General features: G+C 43.6%; 1 protein-coding gene across 1 annotated transcript in view; it reads right to left on the bottom strand.

Moving 5' to 3' along the window:
• LOC126198839 (myogenesis-regulating glycosidase-like) overlaps positions 1-24,996 on the bottom strand; it is an 85,849-nt gene that overhangs the window by 36,041 nt on the left and 24,812 nt on the right. The window contains exon 2 of the mRNA XM_049935418.1: positions 7,223-7,330. Coding sequence (XP_049791375.1) covers positions 7,223-7,330 — 108 coding nt within the window. The remainder of the gene's footprint in view (positions 1-7,222; positions 7,331-24,996) is intronic.

Raw genomic sequence — 24,996 nt, 5'->3', positions numbered from 1 at the left:
TTGTATTCAAAATGACCAGCGGCAGCGGTAATATGATGGTTGGAACTTCAATAGTGGCTACTACGAGGGCAACTACTAATCCCAACCGATACAAAAGAGTTAAATGTTTGCATCTGTTACTGTCCTTCAAAGTAGTCACCAGCGTTGCGTAGAACCCGTTGCCACTGATGCGGAAGGCGTACTATACCGTTAGCAGAGCCTGTTCTGTTGATGGTGCGAGTGGAGCGGTCTACTGCCTGTCGAATCTCTGGAACAGTTTCGAAGTCAATGCCACCGTTAATGCACAGTATTACTTTCGTTTTCGGAGCTTCGCCTGAGACCAGCTTTGCGAAAGAAGCTGCGACACTTTCGCGCAACCCACCCGTCATTTTGCACGACAATGAACGGTCGCATACAGCGCAAGCTGTGGCTACTCTGCTCGGTCGATGGGACTGGGAAATACTGTACCATCCACCATACTCCGCGGACATAAATCCTTCTGACTTTGATTTGATTCCGAAGATAAAGGAATCACATCGCGGCATTCGCATCAGAAGTTCCAGGGATTCGACAGGCAGTAGACCGCTCCATTCGCACCATCAACAGAACAGGATCTGCTAATGGTGTACTACGCCTTCCACATCGCTGGCAACGGGTTTTACACAATGATGGAGACTACTCTAAAGGTCAGTAAAACTTTGAAACACATATATATCTGTAAATAAATACACTACTGGCCATTAAAATTGCTACACCAAGAAGAAAGGCGGATGATAAACGGGTATTCATTGGACAAATATATAATACTAGAACAGACGTGTAATTTCACTTTCGCCGGCCGGAGTGACCGGGCGGTTCTAGGCCCTACAGTCTGGAGCCGCGCGACCACTACGGTCGCAGGTTAGAATCCTGCCTCGGGCATGGATGTGTGTGATGTCCTTAGGTTAGTTAGGTTTAAGTACTTCTAAGTTCTAGGGGACTGATGACCTCCGAAGTTAAGTCCCATGGTGCTCAAAGCCATTTGAACCATTTGAATTCTTTTTCACGCAGTTTGGGTGCGTAGATCCTGAGAAATCAGTACTCAGAACAACTACCTCTGGCCGTAATAACGGCCTTCATACGACTGGACATTGAGTCAAACAGAGCTTGGATGGCTTGTTCAGGTACAACTACCCAAACAGCTCCAACACGATACCACAGTTCATCATGAGTCGAGACTGGCGTATCGTGACGAGCCAGTTGCTCGGCCACCATTGACCAGACGTTTTCAATTGGTGAAAGATCTGGAGAATGTGCTGGCCATGGCAGCAGTCGAACATTTTCTATATCTATGTATCTAGAAAGGCATGTACAGGACCTGCAACATGTGGTCGTGCATTATCCTGCTGAAATGTATGGTTTCGCAGGGATCGAATGAAGCATAGAGCCACGGGTCGTAACACATCTGAAATGTAGCGTCCACTGTTCAAAGTGCCGTCAATGGCCCATACCATCACGCTGGCTCATACGCCAGTATGGCGATGACGAATACACGCTTCCAATGTGCGTTCACCGTGATGTCGCCAAACACGGACGCGACCATCATGATACTGTAAACAGAACCTGGATTCATCTGAAAAAATAACGTTTTGCCATTTGTGCACCCAGGTTCGTCGTTGAGTACACCATCGCAGGCGCTCCTGTCTGTAATGCAGCGTCAATGGTAACCGCAGTCATGGACTCCGAGCTGATAGTCCATGCTGCTGCAAACGTCGTCCATCTGTTTGTGCAGATGGTTGTCGTCTTGCAAACGTCCCCATCTGTTGACTCAGGAATCGAAACGTGGGTGCACGATCCGTTACAGCCATGCAAATAAGATGCCTGTCATCTCGACAGATAGTGATACGAGGCCTTTGGGATCCAGCACGTTGTTCCGTGTTACCATCCTGGACCCACCGATTCCATATTCTGCTAATAGTCATTGGATCACGACTAATGCGAGAAGCAATGTCGCGATACAATAAGCCGCAATCACGATAGGCTACAATCCGACCTTTATCAAAGTCGGAAACGTGATGGTACCCATTTGTCCTCCTTACACGAGGCATCACAACAACATTGCACCAGGCAACGCCGGTCAACTGCTGTTTGTGTGTGAGAAATAGGTTGGAAACTTTCCTCATGTCATCACGTTGTAGATGTCGCCACCGGCGCCAACCTTGTGTGAATGCTCTGAAAAGCTAATCATTTGCATATCAAAGCATCTTCTTCCTGTCGGTTAAATTTCGTGTCTGTAGCACGTCATCTTCGTGGTGTAGCAATTTTAATGGCCAGAAGTGTAGTTGCCATTATTAAAGTTCGTATATGCCGGGTGATCAAAAAGTCAGTATAAATTTGAAAACTTAATAAGCCACGGAATAATGTTGACAGAGAGGTAAAAATTGACACACATGCTTGAAATGACATGGGGTTTTATTAGAACCAAAAAAAAAAAAAGTATTGCTAGACGCTTGGAAGATCTTTTGCGCGCGTCGTTTGGTGATGATCGTGTGCTCAGCCTCCACTTTCGTCGTGCTTGGCCTCCCAGGTCACCAGACCTCAGTCCGTACGATTATTGGCTTTGGGGTTACCTGAAGTCGCAAGTGTATCGTGGTCGACTGAAATCTCTAGGGATGCTGAAAGACAACATCCGACGCCAGTGCCTCACCACAACTCCGGACATGCTTTACAGTGCTGTTCGCAACATTATTTCTCGACTACAGCTATTGTTGGGGAATGATGGTGGACATTTTGAGCATTTCCTGTAAAGAACATCATCTTTGTTTTGTCTTACTTTGTTATGGTAATTATTGCTATTCTGATCAGATGAATTTATACTGACTTTTTGATCGCCCGGTACATGCTACTATTTCGGCTTGGAATGCAAGCTTCTCATTCGTTAACAGCAACAAACTATCGAGCAGAGAGTGATGGTTATAATCGAAGAGAGGCAGGAAATAGTTTAAACAAGGAGGGCTGGTGGTAGGGAGGAAAGTAATCGTCATAAACTCAAACGAACCCCACCGCCGGCTGGAGACGGCGAGATGGAAGTGGGGAAGACTTTCTGGCCCCTGAAAAACTAATGATTAACCACCATAAACTAACATATACGATGGAGAAGCTTATAAAAGTAACAACAATTCTGATTCGCTGAAGTCCTCCCCACCTGAGAGACTGCTCGGCGCCATAAACTGAACCGAAAAGATAAATCTCATAACCTCACAAAACACTGTTGTTGCTGACATCGACTAAAACCGTTGTGTCTGTCTCTTCCGGGAAACGCCACTGTGCGACACCTGCCGTAGCAGCATACCACTATGATCCAGTCCAGTCATCGAGAGATAGTAAGTCCTTTCCATGTGGCGTAATACGAGGGTGGTTTGAAAAGTTCTCGGAATCACCACGAGAGGTCAGCGCTAGCGCAACGAGTTCTCCACGTGATATTCCTTGGACTGTTGCCTTTAAACACGTGTCAAGTCAGTGTTCTTGGAAGAGAGCTGTGACGATGACGTTTCTCTATTGTTGTTCCCGCGTAGTGATTTGCGAAGATGGAAAAAAATCGAGATTCAAGTAATGATTAAGTACTTCGTAAAGAAAAGTATGAAAGCAACGGACATTCATGCCGATTTGCAGAATGCACTGGAGGACTCTGCTCCTCCATATTCAACTGTTGTCAATTGGACAAATGAATATAAATTTCGTCGGAAGAGCTTAGATGTGATCCGCACAGTGGTCGGCCAAGATGTGTCACTACTCCAGAAATCATTGTAAAAGTGCACAAAATGGTCATGGAGGGTCGCCGATTGAAAGTGATTGAAATTGCTCACTCTTGCCAGATGTTATCTGAAAGGGTATATCACATTTTAAGTGAAGACTTAGAAATGAAAAAAAAATTATCGGCAAGATGGGTGCCTCGACTCTTAACTCGCGCCCTAACACATGTGCCGTCGCCATGGCAAAATTACACGAAGAAAGGTATGAATTCATTAATTATGGTATGAATTGTTGCCACATCCGCCTTATGCACCTGGTATGGCTCCCTCAGACCTCCATCTCTTCCCAAAACTGAAAATTTTTCTTGGTGGACGAAGATTAACTTCGAACGTAGAACTGATCGCCGGAGTTGACAACTATTTTGCAAAGCCCAGAGGAAAATAATTTTCGAGATGCGATCAAGGCACTGGAACATCGTTGGACCAGATGCATTAATCTACAAGGGGACTACATTGGAAAATAAAAGAAGTTTCAATGATGTAAGTACTTTTTTTCTATTCCGTTCCGAGAACTTTTCAAACCACGCTCGTACTTCACAGCTTGCAACCATCTCATGCTTCGGGATCTCAACAGAAAACATGGTATGACCGAGCCAGCACCAATTAGCCTGTAGGGAATACGCAATGTTTTTCACTTTAGAGTCCAGATTCAGACTTGCATTTGATAATGACCTGATTACAAGTACAGTTTCTTCGATGCATTTTCATCAGATACATCTGTGAGTTGCTCATCGGATTCAATTAGTTCCTGCATCACAACTCGACAATAGGCTCTACGGTTGTCGGTCATCATTGGAAGTGCGTCTGTAATGATAGAGAATCGCGAATATCGAAAGTGGTGCAGACGATGGGTTCCATTGTATTCTCATTCATGTATGCTCACAAGAGAACACAATATTCAGAGAAAGGCCATTTCATCTGAATTGTTGGAGCGTTTTGAGACCGACTGAAAGACCCTTCTGTCATGGATCGTTATGGGGGACGAAAGCTGGGTGCACAACTCTGTTCCAGAAACAAAAAGGCAAGGAGTGGCATCATCCTCATTCAAGACAACCCCGTCTGCCGGAAAAGTCATCGTCACAGTCTTCTAGGATTGTGATTGCATCATTCTTATGGATGTGATGCCAAAAGGATCAACCATGAATTCAGAGGCATACGCAAAGACTCTGAATAAACTCAATGACTTTTACGACGTGTTCGATCGGACAAGAATCCATCAGAAATCTTGCTCCAACACGATACAGCCCGCACACACACAGGTCTGAGAACCTGGGAACACATCGCGAAACTGGTTTGGACATCACTGCCTCATCCAGCCCATAGTCCAGGCCTGGCAGCCTCGGACTTCCATGGGGCATTAGTTATTTAACAACCCTCATATGTTATTGAATGCAATTAATGAATAAATTATAGTCAATTTATAACCATTCTCCCTATACATTGGCTATAAATCCCCTTAAACCAAGTCTCTACTGTGTGCCAGCCACCACCAGAACCCGGCCAGAGTCACCGAGGCTGAACATCAATATGTGGACTGAAACACCTCCACATTTGTGAACCAGATTACAGTTCTTTGAAAAGTGTTTCCCTAGAGTCCCAGATTCGCTCGTATTTCCCCCCTTTGTGAGAACACGTCAGTGTGGGAGAAAGGGAGGAGAAATATTACATTCGAATGCTACTTCAGAGACGAATTTACGGTACTAGTGGGAATGGGTTATGCTACAAATAAAGGGAGCTTACATAGCCGAGACCACCGTAAACCAGACGTCAACACCCCATAGTGGCTTCACAAGTGACGATATTCCAATATCAGCACAGTATGGTTAAGGGGACATCCGCCTTATTTTTATCTAATAATTGTACTGCATCGAGTTTAATCATTTTCAGAACTCTTGAAGGGAACTAGGAGCTTCTGCTACATTGGACACTAATTGAATTACAATATTTTACGGACTATAAGATGGACATTTTTCCTCGATTAAGTGCCTCCAAATCACAGGTGCGTCTTATACTCGAAACTAATACAGAAATGAAGCTTCCTGGCAGATTAAAACTGCGTGCCGGACCGAGACTCGAACTCGGGAACTTTGCCTTTCGCGGGCAAGTGCTCTACCAACTGAGCTACCCAAGCACGACTTACGCCCCGTTCTCACAGATTTACTTTTGCCAGTACCTCGTCTCCTACCTTCCAAACTTTACAAAAGCTCTCCTGCGAACCTTGCAGAACTAGCACTCCTGAAAGAAAGGATATTGCAGAGACATGGCTTAGACACAGCCTAGGGGATATTTCCAGAACGAGATTTTCACTCTGCAGCGGAGTGTGCGCTGATATGAAACTTCCTGGCAGATTAAAACTGTGTGCCGGACCGAGACTCGAACTCGGGATCTTTGCCTTTCGCGGGAAAATGCTCTACCAACTGAGCTACCCAAGTACTCTTTCAGGAGTGCTAGTTCCGCAAGGTTCGCAGGAGAGCTTCTGTAAAGTTTGGAAGGTAGGAGACGAGGTACTGGCAGAAGTAAAGCTGTGAGGACGGGGCGTGAGTCGTGCTTGGGTAGCTCAGATGGTAGAGCACTTGCCCGCGAAAAGCAAAGGTCCCGAGTTCGAGTCTCGGTCCGGCACACAGTTTTAATCTGCCAGAAAGTTTCATATCAGCGCACACTCCGCTGCAGAGTGAAAATCGCATCCTTTAATACAGGAATATCCAGCGTTTGAACTAAAATTCCCACGAGTCTTAAAAATGGTCATGTATTCGATGCCGCGGGAAACTGACAACATTGGATTCCACTGGAAGCTACAGTGCACCGATACGACGAACGTTAAGTTGCAGGAATTGACAAGCTTGCTAACACTGTATCCCTTCCGCCCCGCTGTCGCAAACCGAGAGTACTGTGCCAGTGAATTTGAATTGAAAGTGAGTTGTGTTATCAGTAACAATACAATATTTTTTGTTAGTAGCTATTTACGTAATGGAAAAAAAAGATATCCATATGATGCAGTCTATAAATTTAGAGTAATAGCAAGTGCAGAAGAACAAGTAAACAGTGCGGTTTAGCTGCATTTCGGCCCTCCACCAACAGAAGAAACCATTCGCGATTGGCAGGCTAGTGAAGAAGAACTGAAAAAGATTAGGAACACTCATTGTGCAAATAGGGGACTGAATGCAAAATGGCCAAAATTAGAGGATGACGATTTTCAGGGATTTTAAGTCAGTTAGGTTACATAGACTAAGAATTATTTTTAGTCTGGCTTTGGAATCTAATAATAAAAATGGTAAAAATATTTTTTAAACATGTTTGCTTAAAAATAAGGTGCATCTTATAGTCCATAGTGTCTTACAGTCCGTAAAATGCGGTGCATGATTCGCTTGTGTGAGCACACTTTCCGAACGTTGCCGTTATCTTCAGGGAAGAGTCCGTACACTTCTGGACAAGTGAGGGCGTGGGACACTCACCTCTGCTGGTGGAGATGGAGACTCGCCCACTGTGCTGGTCGTAGCGCGTCTTCAGCTGGGCAGCGGCGCTCGCCGTCAACACCAGCAGCAGCAGCGCCTTGTGTGCAGCTACGACAGAGACAGAACACAGGTCATCGTCATTTCATTTTGGAGCTACGTAGTGTGCTCAAAGTCGCTGGTTCCAACTGGTGGAGACAAAAGTGCTGCTGTTCCCGTAGAAGAGCTGAAGGCATCCACGTTTCATTTCGCAGCTAGATAAAGAGGTCCCGAGGCCGTTCACGGTATTGCACTATATGTAAAAGTGTGCAATAATGATATTGCGCAATATTTAACATTGCGCAGTATTATTGACTTTCTGTTGATGAGGTTGAAGGTTGTGCAATATTTTGAGGGATCTACTGAATTTAGAGTTTATTGGCTGACTGCTTGGATCGTATAGTGTATATAAATTCTTCCAGTCCAGATGTGGCATAACAGCAAATCACTGCTTAACAGTATTGGTTAAAAACAGTCTTGGTTGCAATTTTATTTTATTTTTTTTTATTTTTCAACGAAGCGTTTCGCCTTATTTAGGCATCTTCAGGTTATCTTTTCTAGATGGACGCAAGAGGCACCAAGATCTGCATAACGCATTCCCGTTCACAGGGGCGAGTTACTCGTTACGCGTTCCCTGTGAACGGGAACGCCTAGTGCAGATCTTGGTGCCTCTCGCGTCCATCTAGAAAAGATAACCTGAAGATGCCTAAATAAGGCGAAACGCGCCGTTGAAAAATAAAAAATAAAATGAAATTGCAACCAAGATTGTTTTTAACCAATACTAGTATTCTATATGTTTGTCAGCTCCGTTTGGTCTGCCAGACTATTTATCTTGCACCATTTGTTGTGTTGTGATGTGGGAACGGATTCGAAATCAGCAGAACGGACGTTAATTTGAGAGTTACTGAAAGCAGTTAGTTATTTCACATCTTTGTGGTGTGTTAAATGAAACGAATATAGGCTTAGCCGGCCGAAAAATTAATCACCCCAGTGCGCACGCGCACTTTGTAAACGTAGCACAGATTGAGTCACGTGATCAACAGCGAGCGCTCTGCCTCTACGGCAGCATAAGGCGGTAGCGATCGGAGAGACATTTATATTTCAAGCTGTCGTTGTAGGTGAACATGGGTAAATGCAATGTCCTGACGGAATGGCAAGAACGGGCAATCACGTTTGACCGTAACCATGCCATATGGTGTGTGAAGTTGCTGGATTTGTTGGCATTTCGCTGCGAACTTTTTGACTAGTGTACAAGTAGTAGTGTGAGACATGTGGCCACGAAATACAACGGCAGAACTGTGGTCGGAAAAAGATACTGAGAGGGACTGGAGGTGCGTTTTACCGCTTGTAAATGAAAATCGCTTTCAAACCCGACAGTAATTGCCACCGTGGATGAAGGTATGAGGTCCATCCAACCTGTCGGGGAGAGAACATTCCGTTGGAAACTGCGTGCAATGAACATTGTGAGACTGACACCTCGCAAGAGGCCATTGCTTACAGAGGCACGTAAGGACGACAACAGCAAAGTTCATCTGGCTGGAAGAATATTTGAGTGGTTTCCTGAAAACTCTTCTAGCTAGCTACATATTAACTGGCCTGCAAAATCGCCTAATTTGAAACCCATCGGAAATATGTGGGACATTTTGGAACATGTTGGAGCGCCTACAGCAGCGTCCTCGTAATGTGGTGGAACTTGTGTTGTTTTCAATGTTTATGTTGTATTCCGTTCTATACGTCAAGTGATAAGGTTTAATTGTGTGTAGATGTGCAGTTCATTAAACTGTATAATTTTCAGGTACATATACGTATAGCTACACATCAAATAATGCAACACACACTAAAGTGTCAACACAACTTATCACGGCCAAATTGCACAGTTTTCTTTTATGGAAATATAATTTGAAGGATTAACGCCCGCAATATGAAACACGTAAACAGCGGTGTGGAACACCGTACTAGCTCGTCTGTTCATAAAACATCTCAGGTTTTTTTTGCACTGCAATTTCATCGAAATTAGTACTGCGCTAATATCATACGTTCGCGTAGAGAAATATTATTATATGGCATATTTATCACTGATCATTTCGGAGTAAATTAATTTCTGAGAATTTTCTTAGCTGAAATTAACGATAGCCGTTATGCGGCAACAACAAGAATGTAATGAAAACTATAATTAGCCATTGCAGATAAATTAAAATCACACTAATGTTAAATAACGTAATTAAAATAGAAAATACGTAAGTTATTGCTGCGGCTCTGTGTCGTTTAATATTGACGATAGTCAAATGAGACGTTAGGGCTGTGCAAGTAGCCAACAATAATCATTCATAGGATCGCGCTTATTGCGCGTTCTGATATTCTGAAAAAGAAGTCATTAATTTCCCAACAAGTAGGGATCCCAAAGATACATAAATAAAGGTTTTAAGTGCTAATAAACACATACATTTAACCAAAATGCAACGTAACTACGCTTACGGTGCCTCCCACGTCTGTCCTCATCCAAGATGAAGACCAGAGTAAGTAATTGCGTAAAATCATTCGACTGTTTCACAGCTATTAATATTTTTAGCATAGAACAAACAATTATATACATAATAAATCGATGTTTTACGTACAATTATGTTGAATGATAATGTCTTTTTTTTCTGTACATTTTTAAGTATGTCTTTCAATCATCATAAAAGTCTTAATTCATTGCACTGTTCGTAATTCCACATGTATACATATTGTTCTCTCCAGTGCAACTAGTACAAATTCATCCATAAAATCCTCAGTGGGTGCCTTAACCTGGATGCCACGTATCTGCACCATTTTGTGGACTCACTTCCTAAGGGAATCCAGGTGACTGTCAAGTCCAGGGGCGGAATTACAAGATAAATTAACTGATGCTTGTAATGATTTCTATAGGCGTAACTAACTGTTTGCCCGGTGTGCTTAGTAGTCCCGCAAAGAAATTGGGGAATACGATCAGTTGTCGATGTAGAGGAAAATGTACCCGGAAGCTGATAAGCAGGGAAATATACCCGGAAGATGATAAGCTTCAATTAGTAAGGAAATTAAATTCATTGCGGGCAAATTATAAGAAATAATTGAAAGCAAATACGAGCGAATGGTAAAGCGGAGCTGGTGCTAACGTGCTACAGGTACCTCGATCCCTTGAATATTTTGGAAGGGCAAGAAATATTTGAACACAATATAAATAAAAATCTACGTATTTCTGGCCTTTAAAACTGTATCCTAATAAATAAATATTAGAATGATATAATTACAGTTGTAGATGTAGCCATTTCCAAAAGTACATTTGATAACAGAGTACCGATCCTCAGAAAGTTCCGATAGAAGTCATTCGCCTCCCTTTCCTCGACTCACTCAGTAAATGTTCATCTGTCAATCTTTCTCTCTTCTTATACCACTCATTCATCCATCTACGCCTCCTCTTTTCCTCACGTGAGAGCAAAGCCTGTCCAAAAGGGAAATTGCAGCTGGCGTCCATATCCGTCAGGACTGCATGTCCGAGATTTGGCACAAACATTGCGCGCTATCGATTCGTTGTCTAAGACCAACCGTAAAAATGTTGCACCATGTTATTGGCCAATATTTTTGACCGTATAAGGGCCGCTTTGTCTTAATGCGCTTAACGTCACTGGTCCCAACCGATGTTACCAAAAGTCGCCGTAAAAGACTGTCCTTGTTTTGACGAGGCGTCCACTCCATACTCGAAATTTTCTTGGTACTAGAAGCTTTCATGTAATATCACTTGACGCAGCAATATATTTAACATTCTTGAATGTGTCAGGCAGTTGTTCACACAGCGACATGAAAACAGTTGCTAACAAGGGAACCTCCCCATTTAGTTATAAGTTGGCACAGTGGATAGGCCTTGAAAAACTGAACACACATCAATCGAGAAAACAGGAAGAAGTTGTGTGGAACTATGAAAAAATGAGCAAAATATATAAACTGAGTAGTCTATGTGCAAGATAAGCAACATGAAGGATAACACTAACATAGAAGCGTCGTGGTCCCGTGGTTAGCGTGAGTAGCTGCGGATCGAGTGGTCCTTGGTTCAAGGCTTCCCTCTAGTGAAAAAATTAATTTTTTATTTTCAGTTTATGTGACAAACTATTATGTTTTCATCAGTGTTTTGGGAGTGATTATCACATCCACAAGCAAACCTAAATCGGGCAAGGTAGAAGAATCTTTTTACCCATTCGCCAAGTGTACAAGTTGGGTGGGTCGACAACAAATTCCTGTCATGTGACACACATGCCGTCACCAGTGTCGTATACAATATATCAGACGTGTTTTTCTGTGGAGGAATCGGTTGACCTATGACCTTGCGATCAAATGTTTTCGGTTCCCATTGGAGAGGCTCGTCCTTTCGTCTACTAATCGCACGGTTTTGCGGTGCGGTCGCAAAACACAGACACTAAACTTATTACGGTGAACAGTGACGTCAATGAACGAACGGACAGATCATAACTTTGCGAAAATAAAGAAATGAAGTTTTTCACTCGAGATCAGACTTGAACCAAGAACCTCTCGCTCAGAAGCTGCTCACGCTAACCACGAGACCATGGCGCTACTCTGCCTGCGCTTTGCTTGATGTTGCCTATGTTGCACATGGAGTACTCTTTTTGTATATTTTGCTTATTTTTTCATAGTTCCACACAACTTCTTCCTGTTTTCTCGATTGATGTGTGTCCAGTTTTTCAAGGCCTATCCACAATGCCAACTTATAACTAAATCTGAGGGGGGGTGCGATGGGGAGGTTCCCTTGTAAGTAAATGTTGCTTTATTGATAATATTGTAGAAAACAGGAACGTTATTGAAAACTGCATATTAAAGCGTACTTAGTCGCGTTCACATCACAAAGTAAAGGTGAGCTCCGTCTCAAATCGTCGGATGAGTCATACAAATTATCACAGTGCTCGTAGGAAGGTAATTTGTGTAAGCATAATGATCGTTGTTACGAGTAGTTGAGTTGGTATATGTGGTGTAATGGTGATCACGCTGTACATCCCACTGTATACTTCCACACTTATTCTTGATACAACATCACCTTCAAGATGTAAATGCCTTCAGCATTCATCGTAATTACGTCACCGTTCACGACGTTATTAAACTGGCATCGCTTGATCCAAATGAATGCGACGCGATATCTCTCAGACCATTCGTTTCCCACCATAACCCATGCCCTTTTATCTGTTCTCCTGCCACGTAAAACTTGGCTAACATGAGAAAAGTTCAATGCACACAGAGTGGTATCAACAATCTGTCTCCCTGGGAACCATAAACGACTGCGACAGAATTGGGTAAATTATTATAGTACACTCCTGGAAATGGAAAAAAGAACACATTGACACCGGTGTGTCAGACCCACCATACTTGCTCCGGACACTGCGAGAGGGCTGTACAAGCAATGATCACACGCACGGCACAGCGGACACACCAGGAACCGCGGTGTTGGCCGTCGAATGGCGCTAGCTGCGCAGCATTTGTGCACCGCCGCCGTCAGTGTCAGCCAGTTTGCCGTGGCATACGGAGCTCCATCGCAGTCTTTAACACTGGTAGCATGCCGCGACAGCGTGGACGTGAACCGTATGTGCAGTTGACGGACTTTGAGCGAGGGCGTATAGTGGGCAGGCGGGAGGCCGGGTGGACGTACCGCCGAATTGCTCAACACGTGGGGCGTGAGGTCTCCACAGTACATCGATGTTGTCGCCAGTGGTCGGCGGAAGGTGCACGTGCCCGTCGACCTGGGACCGGACCGCAGCGACGCACGGATGCACGCCAAGACCGTAGGATCCTACGCAGTGCCGTAGGCGACCGCACCGCCACTTCCCAGCAAATTAGGGACACTGTTGCTCCTGGGGTATCGGCGAGGGCCATTCGCAACCGTCTCCATGAAGCTGGGCTACGGTCCCGCACACCGCCCCAACATCGTGCAGCCCGCCTCCAGTGGTGTCGCGACAGGCGTGAATGGAGGGACGAATGGAGACGTGTCGTCTTCAGCGATGAGAGTCGCTTCTGCCTTGGTGCCAATGATGGTCGTATGCGTGTTTGGCGCCGTGGAGGTGAGCGCCACAATCAGGACTGCATACGACCGAGGCACACAGGGCCAACACCCGGCATCATGGTGTGGGGAGCGATCTCCTACACTGGCCGTACACCACTGGTGATCGTCGAGGGGACACTGAATAGTGCACGGTACATCCAAACCGTCATCGAACCCATCGTTCTACCATTCCTAGACCGGCAAGGGAACTTGCTGTTCCAACAGGACAATGCACGGCCGCATGTATCCCGTGCCACCCAACGTACTCTAGAAGGTGTAAGTCAACTACCCTGACCAGCAAGATCTCCGGATCTGTCTCCCATTGAGCATGTTTGGGACTGGATGAAGCGTCGTCTCACGCGGTCTGCACGTCCAGCACGAGCGCTGGTCCAGCTGAGGCGCCAGGTGGAAATGGCATGGCAAGCCGTTCCACAGGACTACATCCAGCATCTCTACGATCGTCTCCATGGGAGAATAGCAGCCTGCATTGCTGCGAAAGGTGGATATACACTGTACTAGTGCCGACATTGTGCATGCTCTGTTGCCTGTGTCTATGTGCCTGTGGTTCTGTCAGTGTGATCATGTGATGTATCTGACCCCAGGAATGTGTCAATAAAGTTTCCCCTTCCTGGGACAATGAATTCACGGTGTTCTTATTTCAATTTCCAGAAGTGTATATGACTTCGTTCCATCCGTTACACTTCATAGTTTGACAAGTGGAATGTTGAAGTATACATATAGAGATCGTGAAGTAACTCCTTTTAAAGAGATATTTACTTCCAGCAATAATCATAAACTGAAGATTTGTATTTAATGATTTCTTATCGACGATTCTGTGGCTCACGTTTGCAGTACATACATTAAGAATTTCAGTCTTTATAGCTGAACATGGCATTTATGTTCTACATAAATACCAACTGAGTAATGTAAACTTTCCAGGAACAATTAAGTTTTGGCACTGAGACCACTTTTTTGACAAACACTTGCAGTACACTCGAATAAAAACTGCAGGCAGTTTCATGCACGTCAAAGTTTAAAAATAAATCACCATAGTTTTGTTATCATTAAATGCTCCTTACATTCAGCAGTTAGCAGAAGGTTCTTGTGCGGCTCGTTGTAGGACAGAAGAAGAGGACACATGATTACTCTTCAATTCGCAATTATTAGGTGCCTCGCAGAAGGCTCAACTAAGCACCTTCAAGCCATTTCTTTACCTTTCCACTTTCGAACAGCGCGAGGAAAGAAACGAACTCTCAAATCTTTCCGAGTAAGCTCTGATTACTTTTATTTTGTCATGAGGGACTTTGAGACGTGCGTGGCTCATATTCGTGTCATCCTTATTTAACATCTTGTTTTTACCGTACGGCCGCCTCGTCATTTTAATTTCATTACTGGTGTCACTGAATTGATGTCTTGCCTGCCCGTGAGCGGCAGCAGCAGTGGGTATCGATAAGTGCACTGTTGTACTATCTCTAGGCAAGCGATAGTATTTCCGGATCGTCGTATGTCTGGAAGGTAGTTGGGGTTGGAACGCAGTGCAGTCGGGGACGGAGCCCCAGTGAGGTCCGCACAGCCAATATCAGCGGGGACGACCGTTGGTTGGTCGTTCGGTGGGTCGTCTCGTCGACATCGTGTATTTGGGTCAGTTCCTTGCTGTGCAGAGATTTCGGTTGTGTTCCCTCTCCATGGTTGGTTTCGAGCTGGTGTCTCCGGGACGTCGTCCGTATGAAGAAAGTCAGTGAGTGGGAGCCGCACCAGCAGTGCAGTCGCGACGGAGCAGCAGTGCAGTCGGTCGGTTGGCGTGGAGGAGCAAGCAGGCCCCCATCGCGCGGAGTCGGGCTGGAGCCGCCGGCGTCGTACAAGCGCGGTGGTTGGAGTGTTAGGTGCTGCTTGCGAGTGCTACGAAGTTCGTCGCCCACCGATCTTGGACATGAAAGTTGAATTCTCACTTAAGTTACTATCGATTCTCAACTGTTTACATTTCTTCGTTTCATCCTGGTTGTTGCTTTTCGGACATTCCCGCGAGGAACAACGTGTGTGTATTTAAGTAGGCTAAGATTCCAGCCGTCTTCCTGTGAAATTTAACTTAATTTATTCCCTGTTATGCAATTTCACCAGCGGTATCTTCTGCCTTGTGGCCGTTGACGTTCCGGTTACCTGCTCCGTTGACGTGATTTTAGGCAGTGTATTTTCCTCGTCGTGTTGTTGCTGTCCAGCGAGGCGTATAGTTCGGCAGCTGAGGTGTTGTTGGTCGTTGTGGGCGCCAATATTCTGTGTGTCGTGTATTGAAATCTTGTGGTCGTTTTGCTGGTTGCGTGGAGCGGAACTGATTTGGTTGATTGGTCGGTCGGCTCTCTGTTGTTTGGGTTGCCTCCAGGTTAAGGAGTTGTTGGACAGGCTGCCTGTCTCACCTAAACGGGCGTTAGTGTTACAATCCCAGGGCGACACTAGGAAACTTCTGAGTGCCCTTCCTTTTGTGTTATGTAGTAATTCCCCTGTTTGGATTTTAGTTATTTGGTTGATGTATGGCTTTCAGCCGAGTATCAATATCTCTTAAATTAATGTTCTTGTCTTGCCCTTAAGGCATGAGATTGTTATATTTTAATATGGGGCCGTCAGCCGAATTTTACTGGAGAGGTTTTAAGATAAGGCCTTCTGCCCTTTAGATTGAAACTCCTCTTATTGCTTAATATGCGACCTTCAGCCTAGTTCCATTAAAGTTAAATTGCTAAGACCTTCAGCGGATTAGAATGAAGATTTAGAAAATATTCTTAGGTGAAACCTCCAGAAGAACCTTGTATTTCACTTTTGATGAAGTCTTATGTCTTGGACTTTGAATGTGGCCTTCAGCCGATCTAAAGTTAATCAAAGGAGGTCAATTAAAGTTTAGAGTGTTTTGCAACCTTGTTGTAATACTGTGTGTTGATAAATAAAGCTTGTATTTTAAGTGCAGCTGACAGTAACTCATTTTGTCCCCTTTCCACAACCTAATCCACTCTGGCCCTGCTAGCCCAGGCATTTCAGATTTTTTCCCTATGTAGGTGGGCTCCAACAAAGTATTTTCACACTCTGATGAGAAAGCAGATGATTTAAATTTCGTGAGAAGATACTACCGCAGCGAAAAACACCTTTGTTTTAAGGATTACCAATCCTATCTGAAGCTGATTCCACGCCGCACACCCTCCAAAACAAGCATAATGTAACCTCTTGCATTTTCTGAGTGTTCTGCCGATAAAGTGGAGCCTTTGGTTAGCTTCCCCCACAACATTATATATGTAATAGATCCCGTTTATTCGTAATTGCAATCCATAAGTATCTAGTTGAATTGACAGCCTTTACATATGTGTGATTTATAGCATGACAAAATTTCACGAATTGTTTTTATTACTCATTTGGATGACTTCACACTTTTCATTATTTGGAGTGAATTGCCACTTTCCGCACCACACTGATGTACTGTTTATATCATGTTGCAATTGGTTTTGTTCATCTTACGACTTAACAAGACGATAAAAGACAGCATCTGCAAGTAACTGCAGCTTGGAGAAACAGTGAAAAGCTAAAATGTACATGAGACAGGGTTCAGAAAGCCACACGATGCGAACTCTAATATAGTGCGTAGCCACAGTGTTACCTCAATAGTTTATTTTTCGCTGAAGGACTGCGTCGAGGACAGCCAGGCTGTGATGTGAATCGCTCCATAGGCGCTGACGGCAAACCGCAATCGCGGCAAGTGAAGAGTAATTGTGAGTGAAAACGGATCTTGAGCGGTTGGGATTCATCATCATCATCATCGTTCTCCAACTTCAGTGTCACGGGTGCGGTGCACAAACACCCGTCATTTCCCTCTGTCTTCATACATCTTCTATTTCAGGACAACTTCCCATTTGTATCCGTCCTCCTCCACATCTGCAGTCTGTATCCAGCGTTTTCTTCGTCTTCCTCGTGATCTTCTTCCCCTGAGGTACAGGCTGAAATACGTTTTGGCAGGTCTTTCTCTGTTCATTCTCATTATGTGCCCATGTCAGGAACCCGATTTCCGATTATGTCCTTTCCAGTTGTTTGGCTCGTAGTTCTAATGAATCTCAATTCTGTTGCTTGAATTCTGCTGAAGTCTTTGTTTAGCAGCGTACATGTTTATAAACCATAGTGTTCGTACGAAGTAGGCGTGTGACATGGTCGCTTTTGCTTTTCGTGGCATTTCATCGTCCCAGAGAAGATATGCATGGATGCATAAACTGCTATCTCATCCATATTCTGGGGCCAAATAATGCTTTCTACTTGTTTAGACTAGTAAATATGGACTATTATTTGATCAATTTGTGAACTGTGTGGTCGTAGCGACCATAACACTGAAAATATAACATAACCATCTGCATTCTTAAGAATGTGGACATATTCTGTCCACTAAAATTCAGAGTAATTTAAGATTGATTACTAAAATTGTATGCTAAAAGTCTGATCTCCTCACATCTTCCGCCGGGAACTTGGTGAGGACATGAGAACGTCATCTGCATTTCGCACCGACATATCGTAATGGGTAGTCATGTTCAGGGGACGAAAGAAATTGTAGTCCATCCTGAATACAGATCATCATGTAGGCAAAACTTTGAAAATTAACGAGCAGAATAATTGCCACATGGCTATGGTATCTCATGTACCGTTACCAACGTTACTTGCTCATTATCGTAATTAAAAAAAAACGATTTTTAAATGAATTTGTTCACAATAAACAAAACGTAATTATCCTGTGTTTGTGATGTATAGTTTCGCAAGATCAGGTGACGTGTACATGGCTGTTTTCCGTACAAGGCAGGCGATATCGTCACACATTGTGGTGAAATTCGTCTAATTTTCAAGTAATTACATTTACAGCTCAATTGTTTCATACGAAATGTACAATTTCTCTTTATAGATATGAATGAGACATGCCCAAAGAAACCAGTTTATTACGTCTATTATCTGAGATCCTGAAGCGAGGGAGAGACAGCTGAAGTCAGAAACTGATGAGCGAAAAGAAGGATTTTTTTTTTTTATGTGTGGGATCAGTAAGGTAAAGGCGCCAAATTTCGTCTCCGAGCCTAATTTCGTCTCCCGACGGTTCTCTGTTCTGCTGGTAGGGGCACCATCGGTGATATTTTTAGTTAGTTGTGCTCATGGCCATAAGTTGGTTGTGAAAGTTTCATACATCCAGTCCTCTGCGTTGCCGTTTGAGAAGACGTATTCTAATTTGTCAAAAGGTTGTCGAAATACTGTTTGTAAATGCCCTTTCCGAATTATTATAATGTGTTTATTTAGTTGTATTTGACATATCTATTTAGGGTAAGCCATAAACTGAGTGATCTGAGCGTTTTGCTGTGTTGGTTTGCTTCACGTAGTGTAGGAAGCCGCCATATTGGCCAGTAGAATGTTCCTACGAGGGTTATCCACAAAGTACATTACGTTTTGGAATTAAAAATAAAGTATTGGAATTTTTTTTATTATATACACATGAAAGCCACACTTAAATACTACTTTTCTACATAGTTGCCATTTAAATTAAGGCACTTATCGTAGCGATGGACGAGCTTGGAAATTCCTTCGTCGTAAAATTCGGCCGCCTGCGCCTTCAACCACGTGGTTACCTCTTCTTGAAGCTGTGCGTCGTCATCAAAACGCTGCATAGCCAACCACTTCTTCATTGCTGGGAATAAGTGGAAGTCGCTCGGTGTCAGATCGGGACTGTACGGCGGATGAGAAAACAACTTCCACTTAAAAGATTCGAGAACTTCACGAGTGGCATTTGCCGTGTGGGCCCGGGCGTTGTCGTGAATCAGCAAGGTCTTTGAGCCCAACTTTCCCCTGCGCTTGTTTTGTATTGCTCTTCTGAGGTTGTGCAGAGTTTGGCAATACCTTTGAGAGTTTATTGTAGTGCCTCTTTCCAGGAAATCCACAAAAATCACACCTTTTCCGTCCCAAAAGACAGTCGCCACGTGGTTGAAGGCGTAGGCGGCCGAATTTTACGACGAAGGAATTTCCAAGCTCGTCCATCGCTACGATAAGTGCCTTAATTTAAATGGCAACTGTGTAGAAAAGTAGTATTTAAGTGGGGCTTTCATCTGTATATAATAAAAAAATTTCCAATATTTTATTTATTTTTAATTCCAAAACGTAATGTACTTTGTGGATAGCCCTCGTATTATCTTCCTCCCATCTGTTTCCACATTCGTTCAGGGGACGAAACTTAGAACATACTTTTTTATTTTGTTTCTGATGCCACCTAGGAAGAAGTAGGACAGAGAGGCGATGAAATCGGCAATAACTGCGGTGAGGAGCAAGGAAATTGGATATAAAGCTGCGAATAAGACATTTAGTGTGCCTAGAAAACCAATTTTTTTCATGTGAGTTAGAGGCTTAGTTAGAGTCTTACTGTAAGGACATGGAGAAAAATTTCTATGGCCTTACTCTGAATGATCTTAGGCGGATGGCCTTCCAGCTTGCTATAGGCAATAATTTTGTTCACCCATTTTCAGTCGGGCAAAAAGCAGCTGGACGGAAGTGGTTGCGTCTGTTTCTTCAGAGGCATCCGGCACTTTCTACATGAACGCCGCAGTCCTTGTCACCAGCTAGGGTACAAGGTTTCAACGAAGAAAGTGTTAAGCTCATTTTCTCTATTTTGAAGCCCGAGTTGGAGAAAATACGATTTAATCCACTTAAAGTGTGCAACGTAGATGAAACCGGCATCACAGTGACACAACACAAAGTAAGAAAGATTGTTGCTATGAAAGGGTGCGCAAACTGTCGTCTGCAGAGAGAGGTGCATTAGTGACGGTTGTTTTGTGCATGTCGGCATCAGGTACATTTATGCCTCCTCCAGTGATTTTTACCAGAAAGCTGATGAAGAACGAACTCATGGCTAGAGTTTCACCTGGGCCAATAGGAGCAGCGAATGAGTGTGGGTGGATCACGAGTGGTCTCTTTAAAAATGGTTTCGTCATTTCATTTCAGTTGGAAAGCCGTCAAAGGAAGATACTATTGAGTTGATATTGGACGGACGCTATTCACATTCTCGCAATGTGAATATTATTAACATTGCTCGTGATAATGATGTTGCCGTAGTCTGCTTGTCTCCTCCCTCCACTTCAAAAACCGCAGCCTCTCGATGTGTCGCTTATGTTTCCTTTTAAAACATTTTATGCACAGGCATTAGAAAATTGGCTGTCTATCCATCCTGGCAGGATTATTGGTAACCTTCAGATGGCACAGCAAGGCTGTAGAAACAGCCGTGATTGGTTTTAAGAAAACTGGGATTCTGCCTTACAACCCGAATTTGTTTGGCCCAAAAGACTTTTCAGCGATTGACGACGCCTCCTCAGCTCCTGCCCCATATGCAAAAAATCATTCAACAAGCACTTCTATACAGCAGGACTTTCCAGCCGCTCAATCTTCAAGCAGCACGCAGATGCCACAGTTAAAAGCAGCTAGCCTCAGAGATATCGTGGGAGTGCCTGTTATCCGTTCATCAAAGCGACGAGACAGGGCTTCTCTTATTAAAGGCTCACCTTACAAGATGAAACGACAAAAATTCCAAGAGAAAACCAATCGTAATGTGAGAAAACTGTTAGATCTAATTCCGAAAACATTTCCAAGAAGGATAAAGAAACCGTTAAAATAGATAACAACACTAGAAATATCCAGTGACTCTGATGACGACTGTGATGTCCCATACCAAGATTCAAGCGGAAGCGAGGATAATGAAGATAACGCGAAGTGCCTCATTTGCTTAAAACGTTTTTCTTAGGACAATCATGGGGAAAAATGGGTGCGTTGCACTCAATGCTCCGTGCGGCAACAGGAAATGCGCTCAGGAGCAAACCTGTACCTAATATAAATAAATATTGTAACATGTCTTTATTATTATTATTACCTTCTTTTTGAATTGTAGATACCTCTTCTGTGAGAAGTATTAGTAGGAGACGAAAATAGGACCGCTTTTCCAAGTTTGGTAAAAGTACATTGCTTTTAAAGTTTTTTTCTGTAAAGATAACAAATCGTTTCCGATATATTGTGAGCTAAATACAATGTGTAGGCTTAGCTGGTGGTGTTATGTAAACTTTTTGCTAATAATTCTTAAATCCGTGGGCTAGCAGGATAGAGCGGATGCGGTTATATTTTTGGAAAGCGGCTTAAATAAGTTACTGTCAGTTGAACTCAATATATAAACTTTATTTCTTAAAACACACAATCACACAAGTAAGAATTAAAACTCTCCAGGTTTTAACGAAAGACATCCTTTGATTTAATTTAGATCGGCTGAAGGCCACATCTAAAATCGAAGGCACAAGGTCTAAGCAAGGAATTGAGGTACAGAAGTTCTTCTGGAGGTTTCACTTCTTTAGAAAAAAAAATTATCTTCAATATAAATAGGCTGAAAGCCTTACCTTGAATTTTTCCCATAGAACTCCCTTGAAGGCCCCACATTAATGAAGAAGAGTGTTACTACTTAAGGCCGAGACAAAGATTTTCAATGATTAATCTAAATAGGCTGAAAACTAGGCTCAAGGCCGCATATCAACAAACAATTTAATAGCTTAAGGCGTAGGAAGAAGAGCTTTCAATTTGAAACGGCTGAAGGCCTTATACTAAAATATTTCGTGTAAAACTTGGCTGAAGGCCTCATACTAAAGAATAACAATCTTATGACTTAAGGCCAAGACAAGGATTTTGAATTTTTAATTTAAGAGAGATTGAAACTCATCTGAAGGCCACACACCATGCAGAAAACAGTTCTATGTCTTAAGGCATAAAGGGAAGAGATTCTAAATTTCAACTAAAATAGGCTAAAGGCTTTATCCTAAAATGCTTCACATAAAACTCGGCTGAAGGCCACATAGAAACTAGAAAATATTTCTTACGGCTTAAGGCCTGGACAAAATTTTTCAACTTTTGATTTGAAAAGGCTGAAAACTCGGCTGAAGGCCACATGGAGTACTTAAGGCTAAAAGGAAATCGCTATGTAAACACAAGGAGCGGCGCTCAGAAGGTTCCAAGGATCGGCCTGGGAAGGTAATACTAACGCACGTTTAGGTGAGACAGGGAGCCAGACTGACAACCTCTTAATCGCAAGGCAAAGGAAAGCCAGCCGACGAACCAACCAACAAGATCAGTTCTGCTCCACCCTACCAGCAAAATGACAACAAGATGTCAATAGCACAACGTTCTCGATACTGGTGCCCAATCCAGCCAACTCAGAATAAAGGCCCAGAACTACCAACAACAGCTCAGCTTTCGAACTACACGCCGTGCTGGACAGCATCAACATGACGAGGAAAATACACTGCCGAAAACTACGTCAACGACCAGGGAAGGTCACCGGAACGTCAACGGCCACAAGGCAGACGATACCGCTGGTTCACTTCATTAATGAAGGAATGAATTAAATTAAACACGACACAGGAAGATGGATGCAATTCTAGCCGACTTCAATGTACACATGTTGTTGCTCACGGGAATCTCCCAGAAAGCGACAACCAGGATCAAACGAAGAGACGTGATAGAAGTTGAAGGTTGATAGTACGTTAAGTGAACACTCAACTTTAGTGTCCAGGATCGGTGGGCGACGAACTTCGTAACCCTCACAAGAAGCGCCTCACAACTCCAACGATCCGTGTACGCCGCAAGTGGCTCCGGCCCGACTATGCGCCATGGAGACTTCCTCGCTTCTCTGCCCCAATCGACCGACTTCTGGTCCGTCTCCGACTGACAGACTGCCTCCGACTGCCCTGCTGGTCCTTCCCCGACTGCTTCGTGCCCGACTTCCTTGAGGTCCATTCGCAACTAGGACACACGACGACGTGGAGACACTGGCTCGGGCCCAACCGTGCAGTGGGAACACTGCGACATCTCTGCACAGGCAAGGAACCGACCCATGTCGGGCGAAGTGACCCAGAAGCGGTCAGAGAACCAGTTAAACGTCACCCGATGAGACAACCGGCCGAACGACCAACGAACGGTCGTCCCCGCTCAAATCTCCTTCCATTGGACAATGCATGTGTATCGCCAGTGGTCGGGCGAGTACTGACTGTCCGCGCCTCACCGGCGCTCCGTCCCCGACTTCACTGCTACTGTGTCCCGACAGAGCTGCCAACCGAACTCAAGGCACACGACGACCCGGAAATACTATCGGTCGCTCCAGAGATGGTACGACAGTGCATTTATCGATAACCGCTGCTGCTGCCACTCATAGGCAGGTAAGCCAGGAAGTTAGTGAGGCCAGTAAATGGAATAAGAAAACCAGGCGACAGTACCGTAACAGAAGATGACAAACAATAAATGGCATGAACACGGGCTGTGCACAGCTAAAATTCATTTAAAGATGTGGTATTCAGAGGCCAAAAAAGACTGCGGTACGAAATTTGGCGCCTTTACCTGAGTGGTAGAACAGTTGAAACTGAAAGGCCCCATGAATCTCGACCACTGATTGAGAAAAGCACAATACGCGTTAGTGAGTTTCTTCAGTGGAGCTCAGTACCTGTTAAAACTCTTTGCAAAACCAATAAAATATTATTTATTTTGACCATGAGGGAGAATTGGTGTAAGTATTAATTGTTGTGGAACTAAGTTTTCCAAAATAAATTTGCAGATAACATTTATAAAATTTCTGTGTGTGCTAGTCTCCCAAAAAATGCAATACGTCAGTTTTTCTTTTAGATAAAGTGTAACTTCGCCAAACTATTTTCCAGATCTCGGAAAACTGAAATTTAAGGTCTGGAGTTTTGTGGAAAGCAGATAAACTGAAACATAACGTGGTACTTTCAGCTTACTGCTGACAGCGTATCGACATCCAAAGATGATTGTTATCAGATAGCAGTACAGCGAGAAATCCGGACACCGGTCGTGAGAAAAGGTAAGAGCCCTGGTTTTTCGTCTACACAAACCGAAAAAAACCCACACACATAAGGGACTTGAAACCGGTAGTTGAAAAGTAAAAGTTGTGTCAGCACAAACAACCGAGACGCAGAAGTGAAAATCTGAGTTGGCAATAACGATTCAGAGGCTTAGTGAAGGACTACAGTAAATACTAACATAAATTGCGAATATTATTTGCTGTATAAAAACACATAAAGACTGTTTGAACGCTGAAACATGTTGCATTGCAATTCCTTTCAATATAACAATGATTCTTGCAGTTGATATTGTTTGAGTGAGTTATTTAATAACAACGATGGACTAAATATCTTTATTCGCAAAGTGAGAAGTGCAAGAAATGATTACTTAGTTTAGCTGGGGAATATTGTTATGTAATAAGAGTTTTATTTACCCTGTTCACCTGATTTTGAGAAACAACCAAATTTTGGTTAACCATATGGAACTGTTCGATTACAAATATCTTGATAGCATATCACATAGAACATACGTCACTAATTTTTATTTGATTGCTTATGTTAATGAGGACAAAGTTAGAAATACGTGCCACTCTGATAAACAGATGTAGTTTTTGTTCTGTCAGACTAGAAATATACTTTAATGGTTTTATGTTATTTTGAAATGTCCAGGGCTTGTTCTACCGTCGCCGTCGTTCCACTCAATACTGAATTTTTCTGATGACATTGTGCGTGAGGTCAGTGTAAAATTCCAGTAAAATACCATAGTGACTGGCATACACTGGAGGAACCGTGAATGAACAAATTATTGGCACTCG

The sequence above is a fragment of the Schistocerca nitens genome, chromosome 8 (assembly GCF_023898315.1).
Source record: "Schistocerca nitens isolate TAMUIC-IGC-003100 chromosome 8, iqSchNite1.1, whole genome shotgun sequence".
Taxonomy (NCBI): Eukaryota; Metazoa; Arthropoda; class Insecta; order Orthoptera; family Acrididae; genus Schistocerca; species Schistocerca nitens.
Note: the sequence above shows the minus strand (reverse complement) of the source record. Positions and strands in the feature narration are given on the sequence as shown.